Source organism: Chlamydotis macqueenii, chromosome 4 (genome assembly GCF_036417535.1).
Source record: "Chlamydotis macqueenii isolate bChlMac1 chromosome 4, bChlMac1.mat, whole genome shotgun sequence".
In the NCBI taxonomy this organism is placed as follows: Eukaryota; Metazoa; Chordata; class Aves; order Otidiformes; family Otididae; genus Chlamydotis; species Chlamydotis macqueenii.
The window spans coordinates 35536951-35561455 of NC_141559.1; the positions used below are offsets into that span (position 1 = coordinate 35536951).

A 24505-nucleotide genomic window follows, 5' to 3' on the forward strand; every position below is an offset into this window, starting at 1 on the left:
GCCCAGCTGGCCTGGCAGAAAGCCCATAACCATCCCACAGCGCAGACCTGTTCCTCTTCTTTTATTTTGCTGTTTGCACAGCCGTGAGTTGAGCAGAGACATGCAGGAGGTGCTCCTCTCCCCAGTTCCCAGCCCCGAAGGCTACAAAGTGCTAACCTGTACCTTGCTTGTGTGGGAACACTGGAGCTGCCGTTACCCAAGCTGCTGCTTGGATGAGCTGAAAGCTGCATGGAGGGACTGGAGCCGGGGCTGGTCCTCAACCCAGCAAGGCTTTGGCACAGTTGTGGGACCTGGAGCACGGCAGGCTTCTGAGGAGGCTGCAGAGCTTCAAGCCAGGTCCTTGGTCATGTTTCCAGCCTGGTCTGAGGTGCCCCGAGAGAAAAGGGCATGGCTTGGAGGGGCAGGAGCCAGCACTGCTCTTGGCACCGGGCAGGCAGGCCAGTCTCTGCTCCTGTCCTTGTGCTGGGGCTACAAGTCAGAATCACAAGGCAGGGTGCTCCTCCAGTGCTGTCCATCTCTCTCATCCTCCAGCACGTCCCAGGGATTGCGGTAGGCCCCAGTGGTAGAGCGTGGTCCAGCCTCCGGCACAGGACTTGGGGGCGGTTTGGGGATCCTGCACTCCTTGCAGCAGTGGTGGAAGCTGAGGGCGAGGGCCAGCCCTCCTAAGATCTCCAGGCAGCTTCCCAAATAGCTCAGCACCAAGCTGTAGCCTACAGCCAGAGTGCTGCCGGCCGGTGCGGGCAGCGCCCACAGCTCGTGGGTGTACCAGGAGGCAGGCACAAGGCTCAGCAGCCCCGAAAGGAGCAGCACAAGCCCCGCCACACCAGCCAGCACATGCCGCGGCTCCTTATGCCAGCAGCGAACCCCCAGGGTGGCCACCACCAAGCCCAAGAGGGCGACCACGAGTGAGGTAGGCATCAGCCCTTGGGCCACCCGCACAGGCACCTGCTCGAAGTAGCCCAGCTCATCGGCCTGCCCGCAGAGGCGGTCGTGGCTGCTCTGCCGCTCCCTGCACATGTCCCAGATGCCCTGCTCCAAGATAAGGTCAACGGGCTGGTTGGGTAGGAGGCTCACCTTCCTCCAGTTGGGTGCCAGTGTCCCTGTCAGCGTCAGCAGGAGCCCGCAGGGGCACAGCACCATCCCCACAATCATCGCCGGCGGGGTCCGCATGCCGGGAGGGAGGTGGGTGAAATGGACTCCGGTGTGGGCCTCCAAATCCTGCTCCTGCTCGCCGAGAGGTCCGTGCGGGCTCCGGGGGAGCGGGCGCTCGCTGCTTCTGGCCCTCGCCTGGGCAGGAGAGGTGGCTCCGATGCCCCAGGGCTGCGGGGTGCAGGCGGGGTACCCTGGGGGCAGGGCAGTGGTCCCAGGGCCTCTCTCCACGCACGGAGCAGGAGCGGGCCACCGTCCCGGCCGTGCCCAGGGCTGCGGGGAGGTGCCAGCGGCGGGAGGAAGTGCGGGCAGGGAGGAGCCCGGTGCGGGCAGGGCCGGCGGGGCTGCCCCTTCCCCGGGCCGGGGGGGCTTGCGAGAACCCCCTCGCTATGCTCCGGCCTCCGCTCTTCCCCCGCTGGCAGCGGGGCTGGAGGGCCGGGGACAGCCAGCCCGGGCGGGGGGCTGAGGGGCCGGGGACAGCCAGCCACCGGGCTGCGGTGGCACTGGGACATCTCCGCGTCACGCTGCGCTGGGTCGCTGCTCCTCCCTGCCGGGGATGGACAGGACGGCGTTACAACTCACTTCATTAAATTTATTTAAATCTCAGTTAATTTAGGGAAATCACTAATGAAGATTAAATGCTAGCAGCTCTCACAGTTGCTAAGGACCCCGTGGTCCTCCCCAGGCCCAGGAGACCTTCCCAGCCCCATGGCCTTCATCTTCTTGCTCTTCATCCCAGCGAGCATCTCCCTGTCCTCTGGGTACCGGTCCTGAGCTTGGCCCCGCTCTTCCCTCCCCAGGCCGCGCTCAGAGGCCCCCGCGGGCGCAGCGGTGAGACAGGAGTGAGACAGGTAAGGGAAGTCACCAAGTTTGAAAAATCCCTCCCTACGTGGGGTTTTGAGCCCCAAAAGGCACTGCTCTCGGGCGTCTCCAAATTTCTCTGAATCTCCGCTGGTCACGCTGAGCCCAAAAGAGGGCAGCATCCTCTGCGGATTAATTTGGGATGAACAACCCCAGCTGGTCTGGGGACTGTGTGTGTGCCCCACAGCATCTTTGCATCGCTGGTTTCGTGCCCTTGGCCACCTCGAGGTCTGGGTGGCTCTGTGCTGGACCAGCTGCTCCCTGGCTCCCTTTCCCACTCCTCCATCCTACTGCTATTCTGTGAGTGCCCCCAGAGCCCTGCTGCTCCGTGGATGCCAGATCCTTTTGGGGATAGATCATGGAGCTGTTGATCACTGGATCTTGGCCCAGCTGGAAGGCAGAGGTGGGCTGGACTCATCCAGAGGGTCCTGTCCCCAGCTGCCTCTGCAGGGCAGCAATGCCAACAGCCAGCTGCATGTAGCTCCAGAGTGGGGACACCTGGCTTTGTCATACGCAGCCAGTAGTTTGCTAACATTTGGCACTCCTCAGCTGAGAAACTAAACTAGGGGTTTGCTGTTTCTCTTTCTGTCCCATTAACTTTTTAAACTTTTACTCTAGTTTAGCTATTGACTCCATTACTGCCCTCGGAGCTTTGGGTCCACCCAACACTCCAAATGCTGCCTGCTTGATGTGCTGCCTGAGGCTCCCTTCTGCCATGGGACCCCCACCCCTGAAAGAGCCTGAAATTTTCTAGCCCTGACTCTCGCAGGAGGCTGTATTTTCCTTTCCACTGGGACACAAGGTGGAGGTTGGCTGTGAGGAGATGTAGTCCTGGGAGAGAGGAAGGCAGAGAGAAAGGACTGGTAGTGAGCTGGTTGGCACGGTGAGCCTGGGTGCCATCCATGAGGGCCTGTCAGAGCCATTCGGCTCCTTCTGAGCTCAGGAGGATTTTGCTAAGGTGATAAAGCACAGCTTGATGGCAATACTGGCAGGTAAAGTGGTGGTCGCTTGTGGACCAGCCAGGAAGAGCTGTAGCTGTGAGTAGGTGGGAGCAAGCCCTGAGCCCTACACAGCTGACGAAGGCTTTGTTCCCCATCCTAGAACAGCAGATGGGATGTGCACCAGCTCTGCTGGAAAGGGAGAGATTCTGCATCTTGTTGGATTTGCCCACATTTTTCCCAGACAGGCCAAGAAATCCAGAGGCTTGCTGCTTGGGATGCAAGGGGTGCCACAGGTACTCCCACCCTGGGCTTTGCAGTTGCCTGCCCTAGGGTGCCTCTCCCTGCAGCATCTTTCCTTTCCTCTCACCAGCTCCCCCAGTGATGCTCTGCCCTTCTTGCCCTTGCTCCCACAGGCTTGGGTTTGGGAGGTGGCCACTGCTTGGATTTCCAGCAGCAAGTAGAAGCTGGGTGCTGGGAGCATTGCAATTAAGCACCGGGGTCAGGTTTAACAACCTAGGCCTTTCCACTTTATTAAAAACACCCAGGAGAATGCTCTGCCCTTTGGGCTGGTGCCCAGGCTCCTGATTGCGGGGCAACGATAAACAGATTAGGTGATGTGGCTCTGATGCTGGATAACCTGCCCTGAGTAAGCACAGGGAAGGAAATGGGATTAACAGAGCTGTTTCCCGGTGCCACAAACTTATAGATTGTTCATTTCTTCCCTTTTACTTTTTAATGAGGGGTATGAAAGGCAATTCAAAGCAGAGCCCGGCCTTTCCAAGCTCTGGGGAAGCATTTAAAGCCATCTGGTTTCAGAGATAAAATGGTCTGGCTGAAACTGCCTTCCTTCCCACACTTCCCTGGCTGATGGGTGGGGAGAGCCACCTTACTTGGTGTTTTCTCCTTCTCCAAGGCTGTGACTTAGTTTTTCCTACCTTGACAAAGTCATCTCTTTAAGAATGTGATGGAAACTTTATCCTCTAGGCCTGGTTGAGTTGGCTCGCTTTTTTTTTTTTTTTTTTTTAACATTCCCCTTTGCAAACTGGAGGAGCAGCAGAGCTGCAGAAGGCCTTGAGCTAACTGGAACTGGAAAAGATCCAAGGCAGGATGGTCAGGGCTTGAAACTGATTCCAAGAAAAAAAAAAAAATTGGAAAAAAAAAAATCCCTGATTGGCTACTGAGTGTTGGGTTGCTGTTTCCAGCCTCAGATACCCTGCGTCGTTGAAGGCTGGGAATGTATTTGGGGAAATACTGCTGTGTTCAGCCTGTTCCCTGCCTCCCTAGGTGACTGCTTCCCGCACTGGTGGTAACGGGACCCCAGACTGGACAGGTACTGATGTCTTTTAGGTGACAGTGGCTCAGTGTAGGATCAGTGTGGATTTTGGGTTACACCATTATGGCATCAACTGAGCAGAGTTTGGTGTAACAGCTGGGCCTTGCCTGATGCCAGAAATGGCCACAGCTGGGCTACACATGCACCCAACAGTCTCCAAAGCTTCCTCTGTGATCCTCAGTCTGATCCAGACTCCCAGATCCCGCTGAGCTTTCAAAAAGTGGCTCTGGAGAGGAGAAGAGCTTCCCTGCAGGAAGGCAGCTCTGCCCCTACGCTGTCTGCTGAGCTTGTGACACTGAGGCTGGGGGGGGGGGGCACATATTTGTGAGGGGGTTACTCTGATCCCCTTCCCCTTGCTGCTGCAGGCCTTGTCCTCAGCAGCAGCAGCAGGATCTCTCAGCATCCTGTTTGCCAAGCTGGGGCCAGGGCTGCTTAGCAGGATCCTGCAGCTGGTAATTCCTGTTTACATCCCACTGACCCTGAGGTTTGGCCTGTGTCACATACAGCAAGTTTCCCCCCCATACCACTACACTGCCTGCATGTCACGCAAAGTGATATTGTACCCAACCACTTCTCGGGTTCAGAGGGGCCTCGGCCCATGCTGGACACCAAGCTGTGTGGCAGTGAGGTCTACTGACATGGCAAATGGCAGTACAGGTGCTGTGCCGCCTTGGGCTGCCCCATGTCTGGCAGTTGCCCAGCAGGCACAATGCTTGACCCTGGCTGTGCGTCCTTCGCCCTTCTCTCTCACTTTAGGAGAATTCACTTTGCAGAGCCTGGCAGCCCCCTGTGTCCTGCCTGCTGTAGAGGACAGGGACTGGCTGGGAATGGCACCTGGGGGCACTTGGAGGGTTGCAATTTCCTCTGGTCTAGCCCCTCGGACAGGTCCACTAGCCACCTGCATTTGCTTTGCTGTTGAAACCTGAACCCCTGCAGGCTGGGAGCAAAGCGGGATGGCCTGATGGGTTTTTTAGCATTAGACCTGCTTGTCTAAGCTTCTCCTCAGTCTCCATCCCACAGGAAAGTCTCATTAGGCAGGTGTCCAGGTTGAAGGACTTAGTTCTGACCATTCAATTTTGCTGCTTTTTCTTCTAGAATCTGGAGTGGGGGCGTTTCTAAGGGTGCAAACTGAGGGTTCCCCATCAACAGCTCTTTGCTTTCAAGCCACAGCCCAGGCAGCCTGTGAGTGCAGCCGCGACACGCTCTGCTTTGTGCTAACAGCTGCAGTGGCAATGGGTTTCTCTCAGACCAGCTTCCTCCCTGGACACAGACACCGCTGTCTTTGTGCCCTCTGGGAGGCCAAGGACGAGCCTCCGGGCAAGACAGGGACCTCAGTACTCCCTGCTAGCTGAATGCGGAACAGATGCCTGTGTGTCCTCCCCAGAGCGCAGGCAGCGGTGGTCAGCACCCAGCACGCCGCTCCGTGCCCCAGCTCTCCAGCCTCAGGGTCGTAACTTCTGTAGGCAGATTTATTAGCCTTCCATCTCGCTGTTGACCTGCTGCCCTCCAGGCTGGCCATGGTGGTGAGGGCAGCCCCAAAAATGCACTTTAGAGGGGTTATCAGAGACCAGGGGATGTGGTGGGTGTGCAAGGTCTTGTGCTGGCAGGTCCCACTCTGGGGCTGTGGCCCAGAGGTAGCTTATCATACTCAGGCCTGCAGCCCGTAAGAGTCTTGGCTGTTCCCCCTGCTCAAAACTCAGTGTGAGGGAGCTGCAATTTGGCGACAGCATTCTGTAACGCCTGCAGGGAGCAGTAAATCCATTAGCGAGCGCTGAGGTTGTTCCTGCTCTGTTTCTGCAGCCCAGCTGTGGCTCTCAACGCTATTCAGCCTAGATCCTGGGAATGAGTTGTTGAAAGCCTTACTAGATGCCCCCCAGCTATTCACTCATCTGGTTAAACCTCCTCACTTCCAGACTGCTGCACTTGGACTTGCCAGATTGCCCAGTGCAGCTTCTGAGTTTTTGCTTTCAATTCAGAGAATGATACAAAAGACATTATTGCAGCTACATCTATTTTTGTCTCACTCAATCCTGAAATGGTTGAGAGTGGTTTGGATGCAAAACTCTTATGCTGGATTTTGAAGGTGCAGCTCTTTTCAGACAGGGCGAAGAGGGCAGTTAAAGCTGTGTCTGGCTGTGGAAATTGCATGTTTGTCCTGTTCCTGGGCCACAGAGCTTGGGAGCTAAAGGGCAATGCCAATGCCCGTGGGTGCAGAGCATGTTGCAACTGGCAAGGCGAAGGCAGTGCTTCATGATGGAGTTCATCTTGTTACTGTAAATGTGACTCATCTGCACGTCCTTTGATCTCTCATTGGGTTGAAAGGCCTGAAATCAAAGCGCAAATGGCTTGTGACTGTGTCTTTACATATTTTTTAGCAGTTTGGTCAGCTCTGTAGGTCAAACCACGGGACATATGGCCAAGGCCGCAGAAGAAAAGACCTACTTAAACCTTTCCTCTTGAGAAAACCCTGGGTGGGAGGCAGCTGTGTCCCATGCCTGTTCTGCGGACTGAGAAAGAGAGGAACTCCTAGTCTATGGAATTTTGTTCTGATGGTGGATAGGATGAGAACATGGGTGGGACAAGACCTCCACCTTGACAATAGGAAATTCCCCCACTGTATTTATGAATTACGTGGACGTTCTGGATGGAAGGATAGTTGCATCTTGTTCCCATGTTACTTGCTGGTGAACAGACTGGTTTCCTCCACAGGACGATCCTGTCCCCTTTGGAGGAAAGCACAGGACTCTTCCAGATTAGTCAGAGAAATCTTGCAAATCAAAGGAAAATACTTTTTTTTCTTGGCAAGCTGTCAGATTCACGCAGTACAGCCTGCCTTCAGCACTCCTGATATCATCAACACATACTTTTGAGTCAGTCAGTATATCAGTGGAGGCAAAACTAATTGATTTTGACATGGAAAGGCTGGTGAAATCACCAGCCACAGAGAACGCGAAGCACAGGTACAAGCAGAGCAGGATTAGTCTTGAGTACTTTGTGCCTTCCCTTTTATACCAAGGTAAAAAACCCACCCCTCCAGACCTATGCCCTGCAGTTCTGCCAGCATTTGCTTCTTTCTAGTCTTGTGTCCCCTTGGGAAGGACAACAGGCAACCTCTGCAATCCCAAAGTGATGTGTGCTTCCTGGACCTGTTGTTTGAATGTTCAAACACACATGCTTGACTGAAAAGCCACTGACCTAGAGGCTGGGGCAAAGGGAGAGTGTGTGACAAGGAATATCACCATTCACCATGGTTCCTATCCTCTTATAATAAAAATTCACTGGGTAAAGATCATCACTGGTAGCCCTATCTGGGGGACTTTTTGCTGCTGAGTTTCAGAGACTGCTGCTAAATCATCAGGGTGAGAAAGCTCTTTATGAAATGTCACAGAAGTCCTCTCTTTTCCTGAAACACCAGGCTGTTTCAAAGCTCTGAGAGACTGCTTGACTCCTGGGAGGATGCCCAGTGTGCTCCAGCCTGTACGAAGTGCCTGGCAGAACTTGTTTCTCTCGTGAGGTACCTGATTGCCTGCTGGTGGGCCCTAAGATGTACTGGGTGCCCTCACTCAGAGACTGGGGGGCTTAATATTAGTGACCATGGGAAGCTGTCATATGGTGGGTTTAGAGCACCTGAGAAAGTATGGAGGGTTGGAGGATGGTGGTCTTGCATCCAAGATGGGGTCATCCCATGTCCCATTCTTTCCTTGGGTTGAATTGATCTGATTTCCAAACATTTCACACCTGACTTGCCTGAATTTCGTCTGACTGATGTCAAATCCTGTCTTTGACAGGTTTTTAAGGTCATCTGATTAATCTACTTTCTGGCATTCCTCTGGTCTTGTTTTCTTTAACATTATCCACAATATTTCTAAGGCAGCATAGCATGGCTTCTAGCCCACAATATGGCAGCACTGAATAATACCAAAGCCAGGACCATTTTCCTGCTGTTCCTTTCCGTATATGTCCTCCTAGTCTGACTGTAAGCCATTAATAGCTCATCACCAGATCAAGACGTTATTTTTGCACCAAATTTACATCCATCTTTCATCTAGATGGTATTTCCCATTCTGACAAGAAGTCTGAATGGAATAATACTAAGTCCTCTCTGGAAGTCAAAATCTGCTCCTTCCCCTTTATCTGCCAAATTTTTGAGAGAGGAAATAAAAATGGTTTGGTATAAAATAGTTTTTAAGAAATCCTAATTGTCTGCTTCTCAGCCCCCCTATTAGTCCCTTGGTGCCTCTGAATTAATCCTTTGTGCAGGTCAATTTTCCAGGCACTGAATTATGGATCTATAATTTGACTTCAAGCCTTTTAAGCAGGTTGCTCTTCTCATTCTGTGGCACTTCCTTGGTTTTGCTCCAGCCCTCTAGCAGTTCTTGGAGAGCGTGGCTCGGGAATTGGAGATGGCTCCTCCTCTGATAATGATTGTTGCTGTAGCTTTTACATTTCACCTAGCTGAAAGTTCGTGAACCTCTTGTTTCGCAATCCTGGCCCACTTCCCGACCCCCTGTTCGTCATCATGGCTAAATGCCGGGGCAAGAGTTTGGCTGTAGGTGTCTAAAAGAGAGACTGCTAAGCCTTAGCTAGTTATCTTTTTATCTTGGTGGTTTGTGGGGGGTAATTGATCCCTTCAATGAGTTATTCACCTCTGGTTTCAACTTTTATGTGAAACCTAAATGCAAGAAAGGCAGCAGAGTCATCAATTTGCTTTCCTCAAATGGACGACAGTGATGGTCTCACCCACCACTTGGTCCTTCCTCTTCACCCTCCTAGTTTCTTCTCATGTCCATCACTAGCTTTTCAGCACATAAGCTGTCTCCTCACTGGTAAGCAATCACTGTCAAGGCAAATACTGGGCACAGAGCTAGCCAATTCAGTCTAAGGCCACCTGCAAACATTTGAGCTTTGCTAATTCTCAGATCTTTCCTCTGCTCTTCTCTTTTCCTCTCCTCTCCCTTTTACAAAAAGCTACTTGCAAGGAATTGCTCCTGCAGCACTGGGATTTCAGCCTGGACACTGTGGAGGGGCTCATCCAAGCAATGCTGCCAAGGGTCAGCAAAATAAAATGTTCCATACCTACCGAAACTGGGTTATTCCCCTGCATCAGGAGCACATCTGCATTGCACTTGGACACAACAGTCCTTTCTTTTTCTTTGGCCAGGTGTTAGTGCCCTGTGAAGTGGCCCCATATTACTCGTATGTACAGTGGAAACACAGCACATGCAGAAGAGCTGACCTTGCATTCCTCCCTCAGGCCTGCCGCTGCATTTGAAATAGCCTTACTGAAATGTCTGAACTTGCAAGCTTGTTGCTGAGCTTTCTGAGCACCAGAATTTGGGATTTAATAGCCAGGGCTGGGAATGCTTGCATCTTTTCCCATGGCCAGGACTGCGCAGGGTGCCCTGGGTGCTGGTGTCTGTTCCGTTGTTTTGCTGTCTTTGCTGCTACAGCAGTAATTAGAATAAGGTATAATTACAAAGTTTGCCCTGGGACATATTGAAGGCCACTGAGCTGCATTGCAAAGTCCTCTGTGTTTTCTGCTCCTTTTTGTTCCGTGACAAATACCTGACCTCTGGTTTAAAGTGAGAAGCTATTGGTGATGTAGGTATGAACTGGCACTGAGTTCCTTGCTCCCTTCTTCATCCTCCAGACCTCACCATCCATCTGGCCTCTCCAAAGTAACCTATGGGCACTCAAGATGTCAAATAGTCTTGGCAGTTGCAGAGGTAAACAAATTACTGTAGCTTAGGTGCCTGGCAGAGAAACCAAGGCAAAAAAATCTGGAGATGTGTCCTGGAGGCCAGCAGGAGATAGAAGAAAAGGTGCTCCCATCTTTTGGAGACACCCAGGATCATCCAGGCAGCACCAGTGAGACCTTATCTCTTGCTGCCTGGCACAGGGGACTCACCGGACCTGTTTTTGGAGAGCGGCTCAGCCTGGCTTTCCTAGCCTTTCATGCCAGCTCCTGTCCGTGGAGGATGGAGCAAGGGGCTTGCTCCCAAGGCACACCTCAAACCTGACAGCAAAGAAGACCTAGTTTTTCCAGGAAGCTCACAGCAGACCTTGGAAAATAGTGGCAGTCTACAGCTTGGTCCCTGAATAAACCTGTGCATGTCTTTGCTAACTACGACTGATACTCTCCCCTCCGCCCTCTGATTCACCCAGACCTACCTTGTTTTTGCACGCCAGCAATGCCGGAGGAGCTGGGCAGTTATCAGAAGACAATGAATCACCTAAAACATCCGCTAACTCACTCTGTAGGAGCTGGTCTTACTCACAGCACAAATTCCAGCTCCCAGTGGCTCTGAAAATTTTCTACCCACAGTATGTGCAGCCGCTCCTGGTTGCATTTTGGCCCATCTCAATGAAGGACACAAGCCCACATAGCTAGAACCCAAGGCCAGTAGCTGCAAGCCTCACACAGGGACCAAGGCTTTCCCTTCTCTTCAGGAAGAGACCAGCACCCGTCCCTGCTGTTTTCTTTAGAGAAGGTAGGGTTTTTTTTATGGCAGAGGTTCCCTTTTGGTTCTGAGTTTGTCTGGCATTGCACCAGACAGAGACTTTCACTTGGTGACTGGTGTCTCCAGCCCAACAATGTGCCAGCAGGCTTGTCTTTGCAGAGCTGACCTTTCAGAGAGATGTTCAACTTGATGTCAGCTACAGCTGCAAAGCCAAACAGAATCCAGTTCTATCCTATTTTTTTTAAATTTTTTTCTGCCTTGGCTGGATTTGCTGCTAGACTGCTCTATAAATCATTGCCCAGCGATAAAATACCAAGGGGGACTAGGTTTGTCTGATGCTGCTTTTGAGAGGTCAAACCTTATCTTAGCAAAAACAGCCCCTGGGAAAGGGGATAGCACAGAAACATACTATATATCTTCCCACCCTGCCGTGTTTTTTTTTTTTCTGCACTGCTCCAAGAGCCAGCTGGCACGAATGCCAAGGCACTGTGCCTGTCGCACATCATAGCCTGGCACAGTACCTTGGCGTTTCAGCACTCCTGGCCATGATCAGACTGGTGTGTCTTGTCCCTGCCCTGTTTCCATGCTGGTGGGACTCTCACCTTGCTCTGCATGAGCCACCTCCGTAGGTGATACCTACCCTGGGACAGACGGTATTGCACTCTGCTTGTAAAGCAATCTTCTCATCAGCGTTCTTCTGACATGCAGTGGCTTGTCTCATCCCTGTATGCTGTTTATTGTCAGCTGCTGCTTTGTTTGGGCTGTGAATACACTCCATGAGGAGCACCAGCAGCCTGGTGCAGTGCCTAGGAGGAAGAAAGAGGAGACTTCTGAAGGACGGTACAAGAAAGGTTGATAAATCCACGTATGCCAAGGGGGGCATGAGTGTGCACTGCCTTTCCAACACAAGAACTAGGATCTAGAAAGTGTTGAATAGAGGTAACAAGTGACAAGGTTCAAAATAAGAGAGTTCTTTCCCCAGCCCAGCGCAGAATTACTTGCTGCGTGATGTTGCAGAGGGGCTCCTGCAATTTCTAGGGGCTCCATGAGAAACTGGAGTTATTCATGGAAGAGCCTGGGAATGCTAAATCCAAAGACACCAACTCTGGCCCAAGAAGCCCTGCAAGCTTACTGGAGACCAGGAGATCTCCAGATGCCTGTGCTTTTTGGCCACTGTTGAAGACATTATTATGGCCTTCATGGACCTTGGTTGTTCTTAGATAAGAACATTATTGTGGGCCCTGGAAGAGGCACAACAGTATTATCGAGTGGCTGTGCTCAAAGAAATAGGAAGATTTGGTCATCTTGGGTTTGTGGCATAAACCCTGAGGAGTCCTGTGTGGGTTACAAGCAGGAATCTGGTCAGCATGGCTGTACCTTCTTGTATCCTTTTGTCTCTTTGTACTGCATCCTTTTCCATCACAGCTACTGTGCCAGAAAGCCTGTAAGGTGTTACAGACCTCAGGTCCCAAGTGGCTTTTTGGAGGTGCGTACTCCAGCCAAGTTGGACTACAACATTCAACCAGTTTGCTCTGTCACTTCATTTGGGGTACTGTCCCTCCACTTAGTGGCTGTTTAGCAGCATCAACTGGCTCAGCACAACTGGTTCCATGGCATAAGTGTGCCCTCCTGTGAGGGGTTAGAACTTCACAGAATCACAGAATGGTCGGGGTTGGAAGGGACCTCTGGAGGTCATCTAGTCCAATTCCCCCGGTCAAGCACGGCCACCTTCTTCCTTGCTTCCACCTTCTGCAGGCTGCCCAGGGCCATGTCCAGTCAGCTTTGGAATACCTCCAAAGATGGAGAATCCACAGCCTCTCTGGGCAACCTGTGCCACTGCTCAGTCACTCTCACATTAAAAAAGGGTTAGTGTTTCCTGATCTTCAGATGGAACCTGCTGTGTTTCAGTTTGTGCCCATTGCCTCCAGTCCTGACACTGGGCACCACTGAAAAGAGCACTCTCCTTTCTGGTATTTGTATCCATTAATAAGATCGCCCCTGAGTCTTCCATTCTCCAGGCTGAACAATCCCAGCTCTTGCAGCCTTTCCTCACAGGAGAGATGTTTCAGTACCTTTATCATCTTCATGGCACTCCGTGGGACTCTCTCCAGTATGTTCACGTCTTTCTGGTACTGGGCAGCCCAGAACTGGACACAGCACTCTAGGTGTGGCCTCACCAGCGCTGAGCAGAGGGAAGGATCGTCTCCTTCTGTCTGCTGGCAGCACTCCTCCTAATGCAGCCCAGGGTACTTGTTAGCCTTTTCTGCACGGGCACATTGCCAGCTCATGTTCAACTTAGTGTCCACCAGGTCCACAAGGTCTTTTTCTGCCAAGCTGCTTTCCATCTGGGTGGCCCACAGCATGTACTGGTGCCTAGGGTTGTTCCTTCCAGGCATGTGACTTTCCACTTCTCTTTGTTGAACTTTATAAAGCCACTGAACTTCATTTGCTGTTAGCCCACTTCCCCAGCATGCCCAGGTCCCTTTGGACGGCACAGCCCTCTGGCTTATCAGACATCTCTCCCAGTTCAGTGTCATCAGCAAAGTTGCTGAAGGCACAGTCTGCCCTATCATCTGTATCATTAATGAAGATACTGAACAGGATTGGACCCAATCTTGAACACTGGGGTACACCACTAGTGACTGGCCTCCAACTAGACTTCCTGCCTGTGATGGGCACCCTCCAGGCCCGGCCATTTGGCCAGTTTTCAATCCACCTCACTTTCTGGAGTTAGGAAAGCTAAACCCCAACTTAAATTGAATTTGGACAGGGATGCTCAGACAACGTTTCTGTATTCCACTCAGGCTACCCATCCTTGCTTCCACCTTCTGTAGGCTTCCTTTCTGTGTCTGAGTTTGGCTAGGAGCTCCTTGCTCATGCACGCAGGCCTCCTGGTGTTTTTGCCTGGCTACATATTTGTTGAGATGGAGCTTGCTTGAGCTTGGAGGAGGTGATCCTTGAATATTAACCAGCTTTTTTGCTTGCCTTCCCACACCCCTCCCCTCTTCTCTCCAGGGCCTTATCCCATGGGACTCTTGCAAGCAAATCTTGGAAGAGGCCAAAGTCTGCTCTCCTGAAGTCTGGGGTTGTGAGCTTGCTTCTCCCTCTCCTCTCTCCCCTTGGGATCCTGAACTCCACTATCTCATGGTCACTGAAGCGAAGGCTGCTTTTCATTTTCACATCTGCAGTGAGGCTCTCCTTGTTGATGAGTGTGAGGTCCAGCAAAGTACCTCTCCTTGTTGGCTCCTCTGTCACTTGGAAGAGGAATTTATGATCAATGCACTCTAGGAACCTCCTGGATCATTTATGTCTTGCTGTGTTGTCCCTCCAGCACATACCAGGGTGGCTGAAGTCCCCCATGGGGACACCAGAGCCTGTGAACATGAAGCTGCTCCTTTCTGTAGAGGGCCTCATCCACTTGTTCTTCCTGGTCAGTTGGCCTACAGCAGACACCCACTACAATAACATCACCTTTACCTTTTCTCCCTTTAGTCTTAGTCCATAAGCTCTCAGCTGGCTCCTTATCTCTTCCAGGCAGATCTCCATCCACTCCAGCTGCTCTCTCAGATGAAGTGCAACTCCCCCTCCTCATCTTCCCATCCTGTCCTTCCTGAGGAGCCTGTATCCCTCCGTTGCAACACTCCAGTCGGGAGAGCCATCCCACCACAAGATTACAGCCCTGCAACTGCACTCAGATCTGTAGTTCCTCACGTTTATTCCGGTTTATACAGTGTGCATTAGTGTACGGACATGTTAGGGAGGCTCCCCAGCATGTTGAGTTCCTGCAGAGGGTTTGGGGGATTTCTCCACAATGATGTTTTGTAGGCAATTCCTTGCTCACGTACAAGTGCTGACAGTGACTCTGCTTAAGCCCTATTTTGTTGATTTTGTGATCCCTTCTGGTCATACCACCCTTTGCTCAGCCATCCTATCTGTCACTCCCTCACAGGACTGCTGGCTACTTTCTCTCTCCCCTCTCACTCCTAATTCAGAAGGTGGCTTTGAGATACAAGGGGTGTGAGCACACAGAAACTCTGACGTTCCCTCACAGACATGCCTATGCTCATTGGTGTGTCAGCCAACATTAAGTGTGCCCATTAGCTAATTGAGTTTTGCTATTTTCTTAAATTGCATACACGTAATTTGCATTCAGTTGCCTCCATTCTCCTGTGAAGTACTGCTGACTGCAACCTTTTAGGAGTAAGAGACGTCCAGGAAGCAGCTAGGTCACCGTCTTGCATCTTCCTGCAACTGAGAGAGCACAAACCAGGCATAAGAAGCTTCATCCTCAGCCCGGGCACATCGCTGATATATTTCAACGGCCCTGCTGCAGGTGAGATGCTGCCTCTCTTCCCTCTCTGGGCTAACTCTGGTAAGAGGTTGGGACGCATGCCTTTTTCACTTCCCAGTTGACTTGGAGAGCTCTCCTTTCAAAAATGTCTGCCGAATCTCCTGCAAATACAGCTCAGCTCTGAAATCCACTGATTTTTCCCCGAAATAAGCCCCTGTTTGGGGTTTTTTCAGACTAGGTGCAGCCTGGGTCAGGGTATTTTCTCTGCACCTGTTGCTCTCTGACAGCCAGGCCAAGTGCCTCAGGCTGCTCTTCTCTGAGTAACTGCAAATGCTCAGTTCTGCTAAGTAAAGAGGTTTCTGCAGGCAAACATGGCTATGTCTTCAGCCCTGGGAAAGGGAATGGTCTCTTTTGAAGCGAGAAGTGATCCAGAGTTTGATAACAGGTTGATCCCTCTCCATGGGTAGCTCCAGACTCCAAAAGAGTTTCAAAATTTGCACCACCTCCATGTAAACCTGGGGCTCAGGTGGTTGTATTCCCCTCAACCCTGTACAGGTCTGTGCACTTTAGAGTCCTCTCAGGCTTGTCTCTGCAGTGCAGTAGAGCTCAGCTGCCCTGTGCTTCCCCAGACATCCCCTCTGCAGTCATGGGAGCTGCCTTGCCTTGATGCCAAGAGTCTTTTCCTCCAAACTGTGAGGGCTGTTGTCCCTGTCCTCCCCTGCCTGTGCACTTCCCAGACTGGGAGCCTACAGCTGCGCTGCCCAGACCTTGGGTTTGGCTCGCTCCCTTTTCTCCCACTTGCTTGAGTCAAGGCACCCTGTTTTGGGGGCCAGGTCTCGGACCTTGTTCCCTGCCAGCCCTGTGTGCTGGCACTGCCTATGGAGGGGGGTGACTATCTCCATGCTGAGAAGAGGAGGTGGTGGTGTGATTTGCTTTTGAATTTTCAAGAAAGGCATTTCTGCCTTTCCAAATCCTTTTTGTGGTGGCCTAGGAGGCAAATTACTTTGGCACATTGCATGACTTGTAGAGAAAAGCCAAAAGCTGCAGTACCACCAGGAATTTTACTGACACAAACCTACTCTACCCTCTTCTCAGTGGCTTCACCCTCCCTTTCTTGATGGCACAGGACATGCAAGGTTGCAGCCTGCACCTTCCCAACATCCTTCCAGCAGCCCTGGGCTGACATAAACTGCTGGGGCCAATTTGGCAGCTAAATGGGAAGGGATGGTCTGGGAAGGAGCTGTGAAAGCTGCTCAGTAGTGATGCAGGTCCCCGCTACTCACGACAAAGTGCTTTTGGTTGATGTTCTGCCCATGGTGCGGAACAGAGACAACACAAGACCACCAGGAGCTGCCAGCTACCCCATGGCAGGACGCCTGGAGATGCGAAGCTCAGCTTCTTGCTTTGGCCTTCGATGTTCCCAAGCTGAGTTTGAAGGTCTCCAGGGCCAGAGCATTTCCCTGCCTGAGGGCAGTGCTGTGCTGTTCGTAGGTCTGGAGAGGCCCAGGGAGCCAGGGAAGAGTGTGTGACATTGAAAAGCAGCAAAGTTGAGGGACATTTGTTGGCTGAGCTTGTGGAGGCTTCCAAAGCCTCTCTTGGGAAGTACCCTCCTTTGCCTGTGCTGTTTCTTCGTGTTCACTCATCTCCTAGCCACACTTTCTGGGACACTGGTTTTGTTTCCCTTCTGTTTACTAGCTGTAGAGGTGACCTTGTGTGCTATCAGCATCTCTTTCTGTTTGGGCTAACCAAGTGTTTTGCCTTATTTTCATACTTTTCCTATCAACGTGCATACCCTGGGGCACGGAGAACTCTCCCCTGCTTTTGAGCCCTTGAAATCACAGCGAGGGGCAGACCATGGGTCCCAGGGCTATCAGTGTGCAATATAAGAACCAGTGGTAGGGGAAATCTCTTCCCCGCAGGAGTCTGTGGTGATGGGGACGAGGTCACAGAACTCGGTAAGAATCCTGGAGTTATATGCTACAGGTACACACAGCTCTGGTCCTCCCAGGCCTTCCCATACGGTCCAACCCCCAGCAGGGAGGCACAGTGAGAGCCAGCACGTTCCTCTGCTGGCACTCGTCCTTTGAGGGAACTGTTTGGAGGCTTCCTGCCTTCTCTGAGTCATGTCAAAGTCAGTCCCAAATATTCTCTTTGAAGATCTTCATGCGGAGCTGAAGCGATCTCGCCTTCAAAGCGGTTGCTAGAGACAGGCAGGCTCCTTAAAAGACGCTTGAGTGCTTTCACATCGTGTGCAGGCTGTATTAAAATTTTACCGTGCTGTTTCGCACCTCAGATGAATCGCAGTCACTCCTGAAAAGCATTAGGGGCTGGGAGGGGGGGTGGTGGGAGATGTGTGCAAGGAAGGGGCTTTTGAAAGAGATTATTAATGCACAGAGATGTTTTGGTGTCTAAGAGAGAATGGCAGCTCTGTGCTTTTTTTCCTCCGCGCTCATTAACAGTGAAGGGTGTAGCTGCCGAAGAGTGGAGAAGAGCGAGGGGAGGGCATGGCTGCTGCTCAGGGAGGGATGAGTCCAGGGAGAGGATGTGGGAACAGAGGGAGGTGGGTGCTGGCTGTCTCCCTCAGAGACAGTTTTAGGTTATGAGTTCAATACCTGCCTCCCTTTTGGGAGGCTGCAATACGGCAAGTTGTTTCTTGATGTGCAAACAATTAAGAAGAGGGTGTGTATGGAGCGGGGGGAAGATGGAGAAAGCAAACACCTCCCCCGGGATCTGGCTGCCTCTGCAGCTGCTCACCTAAGGCTCCTCTTGCGGAGGGAGTTTCACACAGGAAAAATTGCGCTGGGGGCATCAGGTTACTTGTAGGATGGAGTTTGGAAGCACGAGGTCTGTCTTCAGCCTCTGAGTAGAAAGGGTATTCCTCCCTCTTTCGTCTAGGCGTAGAGCAGATCTCTTGGGTCATACCAGGAGTTACGGTTGTCCCCTCGCTGATCCCCAAGGTTGCCCTGTAATACTGGAGAGAGGTCTATGGAGGGCTATAGGGGTGCCTTTCTTCCCCTCCTAGCAGTATCCTTGGGCATGGGGAGCACCTTTTCTGCGCTGTCTGCCTGCAACAGAGGAGAGGCCAGCTCCCCGAGAGCTCCATTTGACCGAGTTGGGTCCCTCAGCCTTATTTTCTGGAGAAGGAGAGATTTCTGGTCCCCCAGGTGAGGAAGTGCATGGCTTTGTCTCTTTCTTCCACTTGAAAGTTCCCTGCCTCCCTGCATCACCCCAACCTTGTGGCAAATAGACCCCCCTGCCTCCTGCAGGCTCACCCAGCCAGGACTCCCGGACCAGGTGGAGAGGGCAGGAGAGGAGGCAGGCAGTGGCCAGTGGGGTGGGAAGCCTCCTTCTGCCAGCTCTCCGGAGGCTGAGGTGCCGGCAAGGACAGAACATCTGGGCTGGCGGACATTCCTGTCCCAGCCTCAGGAGCTTTTGGCAGGTAGGGCTGATGGCACTCGACCCCTGCGTGTGCCAGGTGCAGGTGCAGGGGCTGCCTTTGCCAGACAGATCCAGCACACGGCAGCTGGATGAGGGGTGGGAGAAACCCAGTGTTGCTCCTGATAGGGGAGGATGCTTTTGTATTTCTGCTCACTACCTATTCGCTCCGGAGCCGGTAAGCAGGGGGGGAAACCTCCATTTCCTTTCATGCTAATTTTCCTTTCTTCTTTGCCTGTATCAGTGAGCCAAGCACAAAACCAAGGGCTCTGTACACCCTCTGGGAGTAAGATGCCCCCCACACCAAGCCCTTATGTCTTTCTACAGAAGCAGAAATGTGCCATTTCCCTTATCTAAAAGGAGGAGGAGGTGCACACAGGCCTCATCCACCCTGCTACCGCTCCCTCTCTCCTGGCTGATTTGCTACTGCCATGCCACTCAGCTTGCACTGACACCTGTCACTCTGCTGACAGCATGAGAGACAAATGCCAGTTTGCCTTGCCCAGAAAACTTGCCTCGCAGAGAAAAAAAAGCCAGCTCAGGGCTTTTCACTCGGAGAGAAAGGGAGTGAGAAGAATAGACTTGAAAGCAAATTCCCGTGTTTTTTTGCTTCGGGTGAGAGCTTTTCCCACGCTCCACTGGAAGGAGTGCAAGGAGCAAATGTTTCCCAGCCCCTGTAAACACCAAACAGCACTGAGGAGCGAGGAAAAAAGCCAGTCTTATTGGAGAGAGGCAGAAATCAGTGCTGTGCTCTTCTGCGGTGCCTCGTGTCTGTGCGTCTGCTCCTTCCACAGTGATGGCTTTTCCAGACCTAGCTGTGTTTTCTGGGTGCGGCAGGAGCGTCAGACCCTGGGGTACTGGGACGTGAGACCAGAGGGTGTTTGCTGCCCCTTGCAAAAGCTGCTCCACTGGAGGCTACTGCTGCTTCTGTGAGAGTCCCAGTAACTGGACTGGGAAGAGGCTGGTGGGTTTATTTCCCAAGCTGGCGCCTGGGAAGGTGCTTGACACTTATTTGCAGTCACCTGGCACTGGTCAAGGGCTGTTAGCTTGTTCTGCAAGACTCCTGCTTCCCCGTCCAAGGAAGACCGGGAAAGCAAGCTGGCTCACTGCATCTCCTCTGCCAGTCACTTTGCCTGGCCCAAACCTCATCCCTCACCAGCCTTCCCTGATCTAATTCCCGAGTCTGGTCTTCACAGAATGGAAAAAACTCAGTGAATATCTTGCCTTTTGGCAGTCCTCAGCCCTGGCTCCAGGAGCAACCTTTTCCAAAGCACCAAGTGCCTTGGGGCCCCCCTCATCCTTCCCAAGTCCATCTGCTTTCCGCAGAGAGCCGACATTTAGCAGCTGGTATATGCTAAACCCATCCGTGCGTGGGAGAGCTTGCCCATGCAACTCGCACCCCAGGAACCGGTTCACCAGCTCTGCAAGCGGAGGCCTGCCTCTGGCGAGGGAGTCTCTGTGTCTCGGTACGTGAGGGGCTATGTGTCTTTAAAACGCTTCGAAAAGGCAGATGAGAGATTTGAGGGCAGCTTTTGGAAATGAGAAACCAGCTGAGGCTGGGGATGCTCATCAGGCATCCACACGGATTTCGTTCAGCTTTTCAAGGAGACTGGTGCAGGGGGAAGTTTGGAAGCCAGTGCCACTGAGATGGTTAGAGATGTGGGCCCTGCTTCATCTCGAGGTGGCTGGAAGCGCTTGGAAGTCTGTCCTGAAGGATGCCCCAGCAGCCTGGTGAGCCTGCTGCTTTTCCCAGCTGGCCAAGCAAAGAGCATTCGTGGTAACAAAAGCCCTGCCCAGGGGTCCCAGTTTCAAACAAAGCACCGGTGTCCCATTGCTGGTGCATTTTAGCATCTTCCCATCAATGAGAAACCATCTCCTTCACCCCCTCTCCCCTTGCCTTTGGTCTTGCTCATAGAAAGCCGTGCTGACAAGCACTGTAGCCTGCATGCGCTCGTATCTGCTCCTGTGATCTCCCTTTGTTTGGCTGCCAGCTTTCTGCACCTGCATGCACGCCTGCTCTCCCTCCCCGCTGCGGTTAGTCCTTCCCTCTCCCAGCCCACGGGCAGGAAAGCAGGTTTTAGTTGGGTCCAGGGGGTAAGGCACTGCTTGGCACTGGCAAGCATTCCCACTCCAACAGCAGCCATGGGTGGGATGGGGGGGACACAGGCACCTTGGTTATTCGCGGATGAAGCACAAGTTGCCCTGTGATTAACCCTCTGGAGAGGTCCTGCCTGCATCGATCCCGATGGGAGCTGGAATCTCCATGCTTCCTTGGCTAATTGAGCCTGCATCGTATGAGCTAATCGCATCTCCAAATCCCCCAGCTGTTCAAAGCTCAGGAAGAGCAACCACACATGCCGGCTGGGAGCCTGCGCTCATGTCCTGTTGGGACAGGGATTACAGAAACAAAGTGTATGTGGGTTTTGGGGTGCGGTTTTTCTGCTTGGGAATTTGGGGGAGGGGGTAGGGTTTTTTTGGCAATCTGTAGCCAGCTGCCATCATCACTATCTCCCCATTCGCAGAGAACATGTGTCATAAGAAAAAACCACTGTCATCAAGTGATGACAGGTGAGGTAGAGCCAGGGGTGCACAGAGTTAATATGGGTTAGACACTGTGTGTTCCGTGGTCCTCCCTCTGCCATGGTGCCCACCCCCAGGGTTGTTCATTTTCTTGCTCTGCTTACTGGGACAGGCTGGTTGGGAGCTAATGGCCTGCCCTGCCCTTTCCCAGAAGGATGCTCCAGGTTTCCACCAGGCTCCACATCAGCACCACCAAAGCCCTTGGAATGATGGCAAGGAGCAGGTGGGGGCCTTGGCCAGCACGGGCTGCACATATTGACCGGCTAGACAGGGAAAGGAAACAGACTGGGGGGACACGCTGGAGGGCATTCCCTGTCGGGGAGGCACTGCAGCAGCCAGACCACCAGCCTAGAGCAGCCTCTCCTCTCCAGAGCCCCTGCCTGAACGGCGGGGGGAGATGCTCTGCCGCAGCTTTGCTTTTTAAAGAGAGGCAGGGACTGAATCACTAAAATCTTATCTGTGTGATACTTGTTTCCTTTAGCTTTTGTAGCCTCTTCTCCCACCCAAACTACCTCAAGTGGGAGAGGGGGCTGGAGCAGCTGTGAGAGCCCCTGTCCAGGGCATACAAAGCCCACTTGTTATCGGCACTGTCATATGCCTCCCTGCCCCCTCCCCCTTCCCAGCCCCACCAGAACTGCTGCATCCCAACAGCACGAGCCGAGCATCCATCAAAAGGACTATTATCCCGCGATTTCTTAACAGTCACTGTTGCTCTTGAGTACAGAGAACCGAGCTCCCCCTTTGACACAGTCCCCCCCAGTGAAGGGACAGCGGTGCCTGTTGCTGGCTGGCATACTGATTTGCAGCCCATCACAGCAGCCAGGGAGGGACAAGGGGCTGCCCCCTGCACACGGGGTTGTGTTGGCAATTTAGGCCTTTGCTCTGGTCCTACAAGGTAGAGGGGTCCTACAGGGATCACACTTTGGGCCTCTAGATGTGAGCAGTGGGGGAAACTCCCACAGAGGGGGGTTAAGAGACCACGTTAGGGTTTCATTCTTTATGGCTGATGCTATTAATCTGCTCTTCCCAGGAAAGAGGGGCTGGGTTTTGAGGGATTTTTGGAGTTGAGTCTCACGGTGTCATTTTGAACAAAAGGGGCACCTATGGACCCAGGTATATTCTCTTCCTACAGCAAGGTGAGGTGCCAGGGTGGCAACCATCTCCCCAAGTCCCAGGAGAAGTCCTGGGGGTGGGAGGCAGGCACGGCGGAGGGCAGCCAGCACCTCTGTTCTGGCAGGAAAGGGAGGGCTGGGGGAGAAAAGAGGCATGGCAAACAAAGCTCCCAACCTCTGGAGTAGGAAAAGGGTCTGCAGTGCACAGAGAGGCAAGTTCCAGGGTCATGCACCTTGACCAAAGCAGGCGGTTGAGTTTCCATCTCCAGAAAGCTTTGGGTTTTTTGTCTGCCCACAGAGAAATTCCCTGTTTGTCTTTCTGTTCTCAGGGCTGGGAGGTGGGGGGGAGTTTCTCTCACTGACATGTTGAAAATAAGACTCGGTGACGGTCTCATTTTGGCCAGAGAAGAACGGTGCTTGAAGCTCCAGTCAGCATGAAGTCTCCCTTTGTGCCGTCAGGGTTGCTCCCAGCCATGTGCCTTGTTGCTGAGTCAGCATTCTGGAAAACAATACTTTGGAAGATATATGGCTGGCTAGGACATGTGGTCGCGTCTTAGCGGGCTTTGTGTACTGTTTCCCACTTGAGACGGCTTCTTTAGGGCAAGTTTTCTTGGCCATTGAGAAAATACCTAAAATGAACAACGATGAATAACTGTACTGGAGAAGCTATGGGAGTTTGCAGCCGTCATGCCTGGTCTCAGACCTTACAGAACAATTGTTTTATGAAAATTTCAGGTTATTCAATTTTCCACTGAAATCTTTGGACACAAAGAGGATGACTTCACTAGAAAAAAAAGAGAATTTTCATTATCCTGTAATCTCATGGCCTCTGGCATGGGAAAGGTTTCCCTACCTGGGGCGAACATCTCAGGACAGCTCACCCAGCAGCTCCACTGCTGTTCCAGTGTGGACCTAGGATTAATTTTAAATCAGCTTTTCCTTCTCTAAGATGTCCTTGGCTCCTCACTAAGAAGGCAAGCTGAGAAAATCATAGCACCTCAGCTATTAGAAAATTATAGCGCTCTTATTGAATGAAGGAGAGGCTCTTTTTAAATTTCCAGGTATGAAATTCAGATGCTTGAATTAGGAGATGTTTACCATCCTCCGAAATTAGCCAGCCATACAGACCTCAGCTACAACCTCAGCTGGGCTGCTGAGAACTGGGTTCTTTCACCCAAAACCTTTTGAAATAGGGAAAATGTTGGAAATTTTGGCCACTCATTTTCCCAACTTACTTTCCCCTCTCCCCAATGGGCCGTGGCTCTGTGCTAGCAGAGGGGTTTCTGTCACCGTGAAGGCATTTCTGAGAGCTAACTTACAGGTCCGACGGCACGCTGGTACTGGGATCCTGCCTGCAAAAAGATGTGGCAAATTGATTGTGAGTGGTTTGCTTGAAGGAAGAAGTGGGAAGCATGTTACGCAGATGTCTTCACCGCCATGTGGCGAATTAAGTGGGGGAGTTCCCCTGTTTTCCTGTGTCTCTGCTTACTGTGGGGTCTCCGGATTATTTTAATAACGGATCAAAAAAGAAGGGAGAGCATGAGCAGAGAGTTGTGACGGTGGAAGAGCAGCCAGCCAGAATGTTTGCAAGCAAAGGGTTTGCAAGCTGCAGTACTGCTCAAATTCCCTGAAGTAGAAGAATTTATGGGGATGATTGGTTCCCGAGAGGGATTTTTTTTTCCATGATGAGTGCTGTGCATATCTCCAGCTTCTATTTTTCTACTTGAGGCTTCAATTTCCCTTTACATCAGCCTATTTGCCTTTTTAATCCAATATTTTCTCCTGCAGTGCATGAGGCTGGGAACACCTTGCTGCGCTACAGGAGAGGTGGCTTAAGCAAGGAACTGGGCTAAGGCCCTGACCAGGGCAGAGGGAGACCTGGGGTTTGGGTTTTTTTCCCCTACTTTCAGAGAATTTAGATGCTCAGAACTGGACACCACAGAGCAAGCACCAGGGTGGGGGAAGACCACTCCTTTTCTAGCCTGCCCTAAAGAGCAGCTCGGACATGACAGGGAGCAAAACCTTATCCTGCTCTCTTTTTACGATCCCCAGCCTCCCAGGCCAACAGAAGTTTGGGATTTTCTTGAGATGCCGTCTGATTTTTTTTAATTTTTTTTTAATTTAATTTTTTTTTTTTTTTTCACTCTGGGGTCAAATCCTGCCAACTTCTCTTCCTCTCACAGCATCCCTTCGGGCTGAGCTTTACCAGGTCCTTGTCTGGCACCCTCGGCGAGGAGGAGCGAGCTCCCTGGGTCCCGGTGTCTTCCCGCCGGGTCCAACACCATCCTCAAGCCTGGTGCGGGGGTACAAGGGGTGCGGGGCGTGCGCGAGCCGGCTGTGTC

At 52.2% G+C, this 24505-nt stretch overlaps 1 protein-coding gene across 1 annotated transcript; it reads right to left on the reverse strand.

Moving 5' to 3' along the window:
- Positions 1-46: 46 nt before the first annotated feature.
- CLDN23 (claudin 23) lies at positions 47-1275 on the reverse strand. Its single transcript, XM_086747424.1, has one exon. The coding sequence runs from the start codon at positions 1168-1170 to the stop codon at positions 469-471; it is 702 nt and encodes a 233-aa protein (XP_086603550.1). The 5' UTR covers positions 1171-1275; the 3' UTR covers positions 47-468.
- Positions 1276-24505: the final 23230 nt, after the last annotated feature.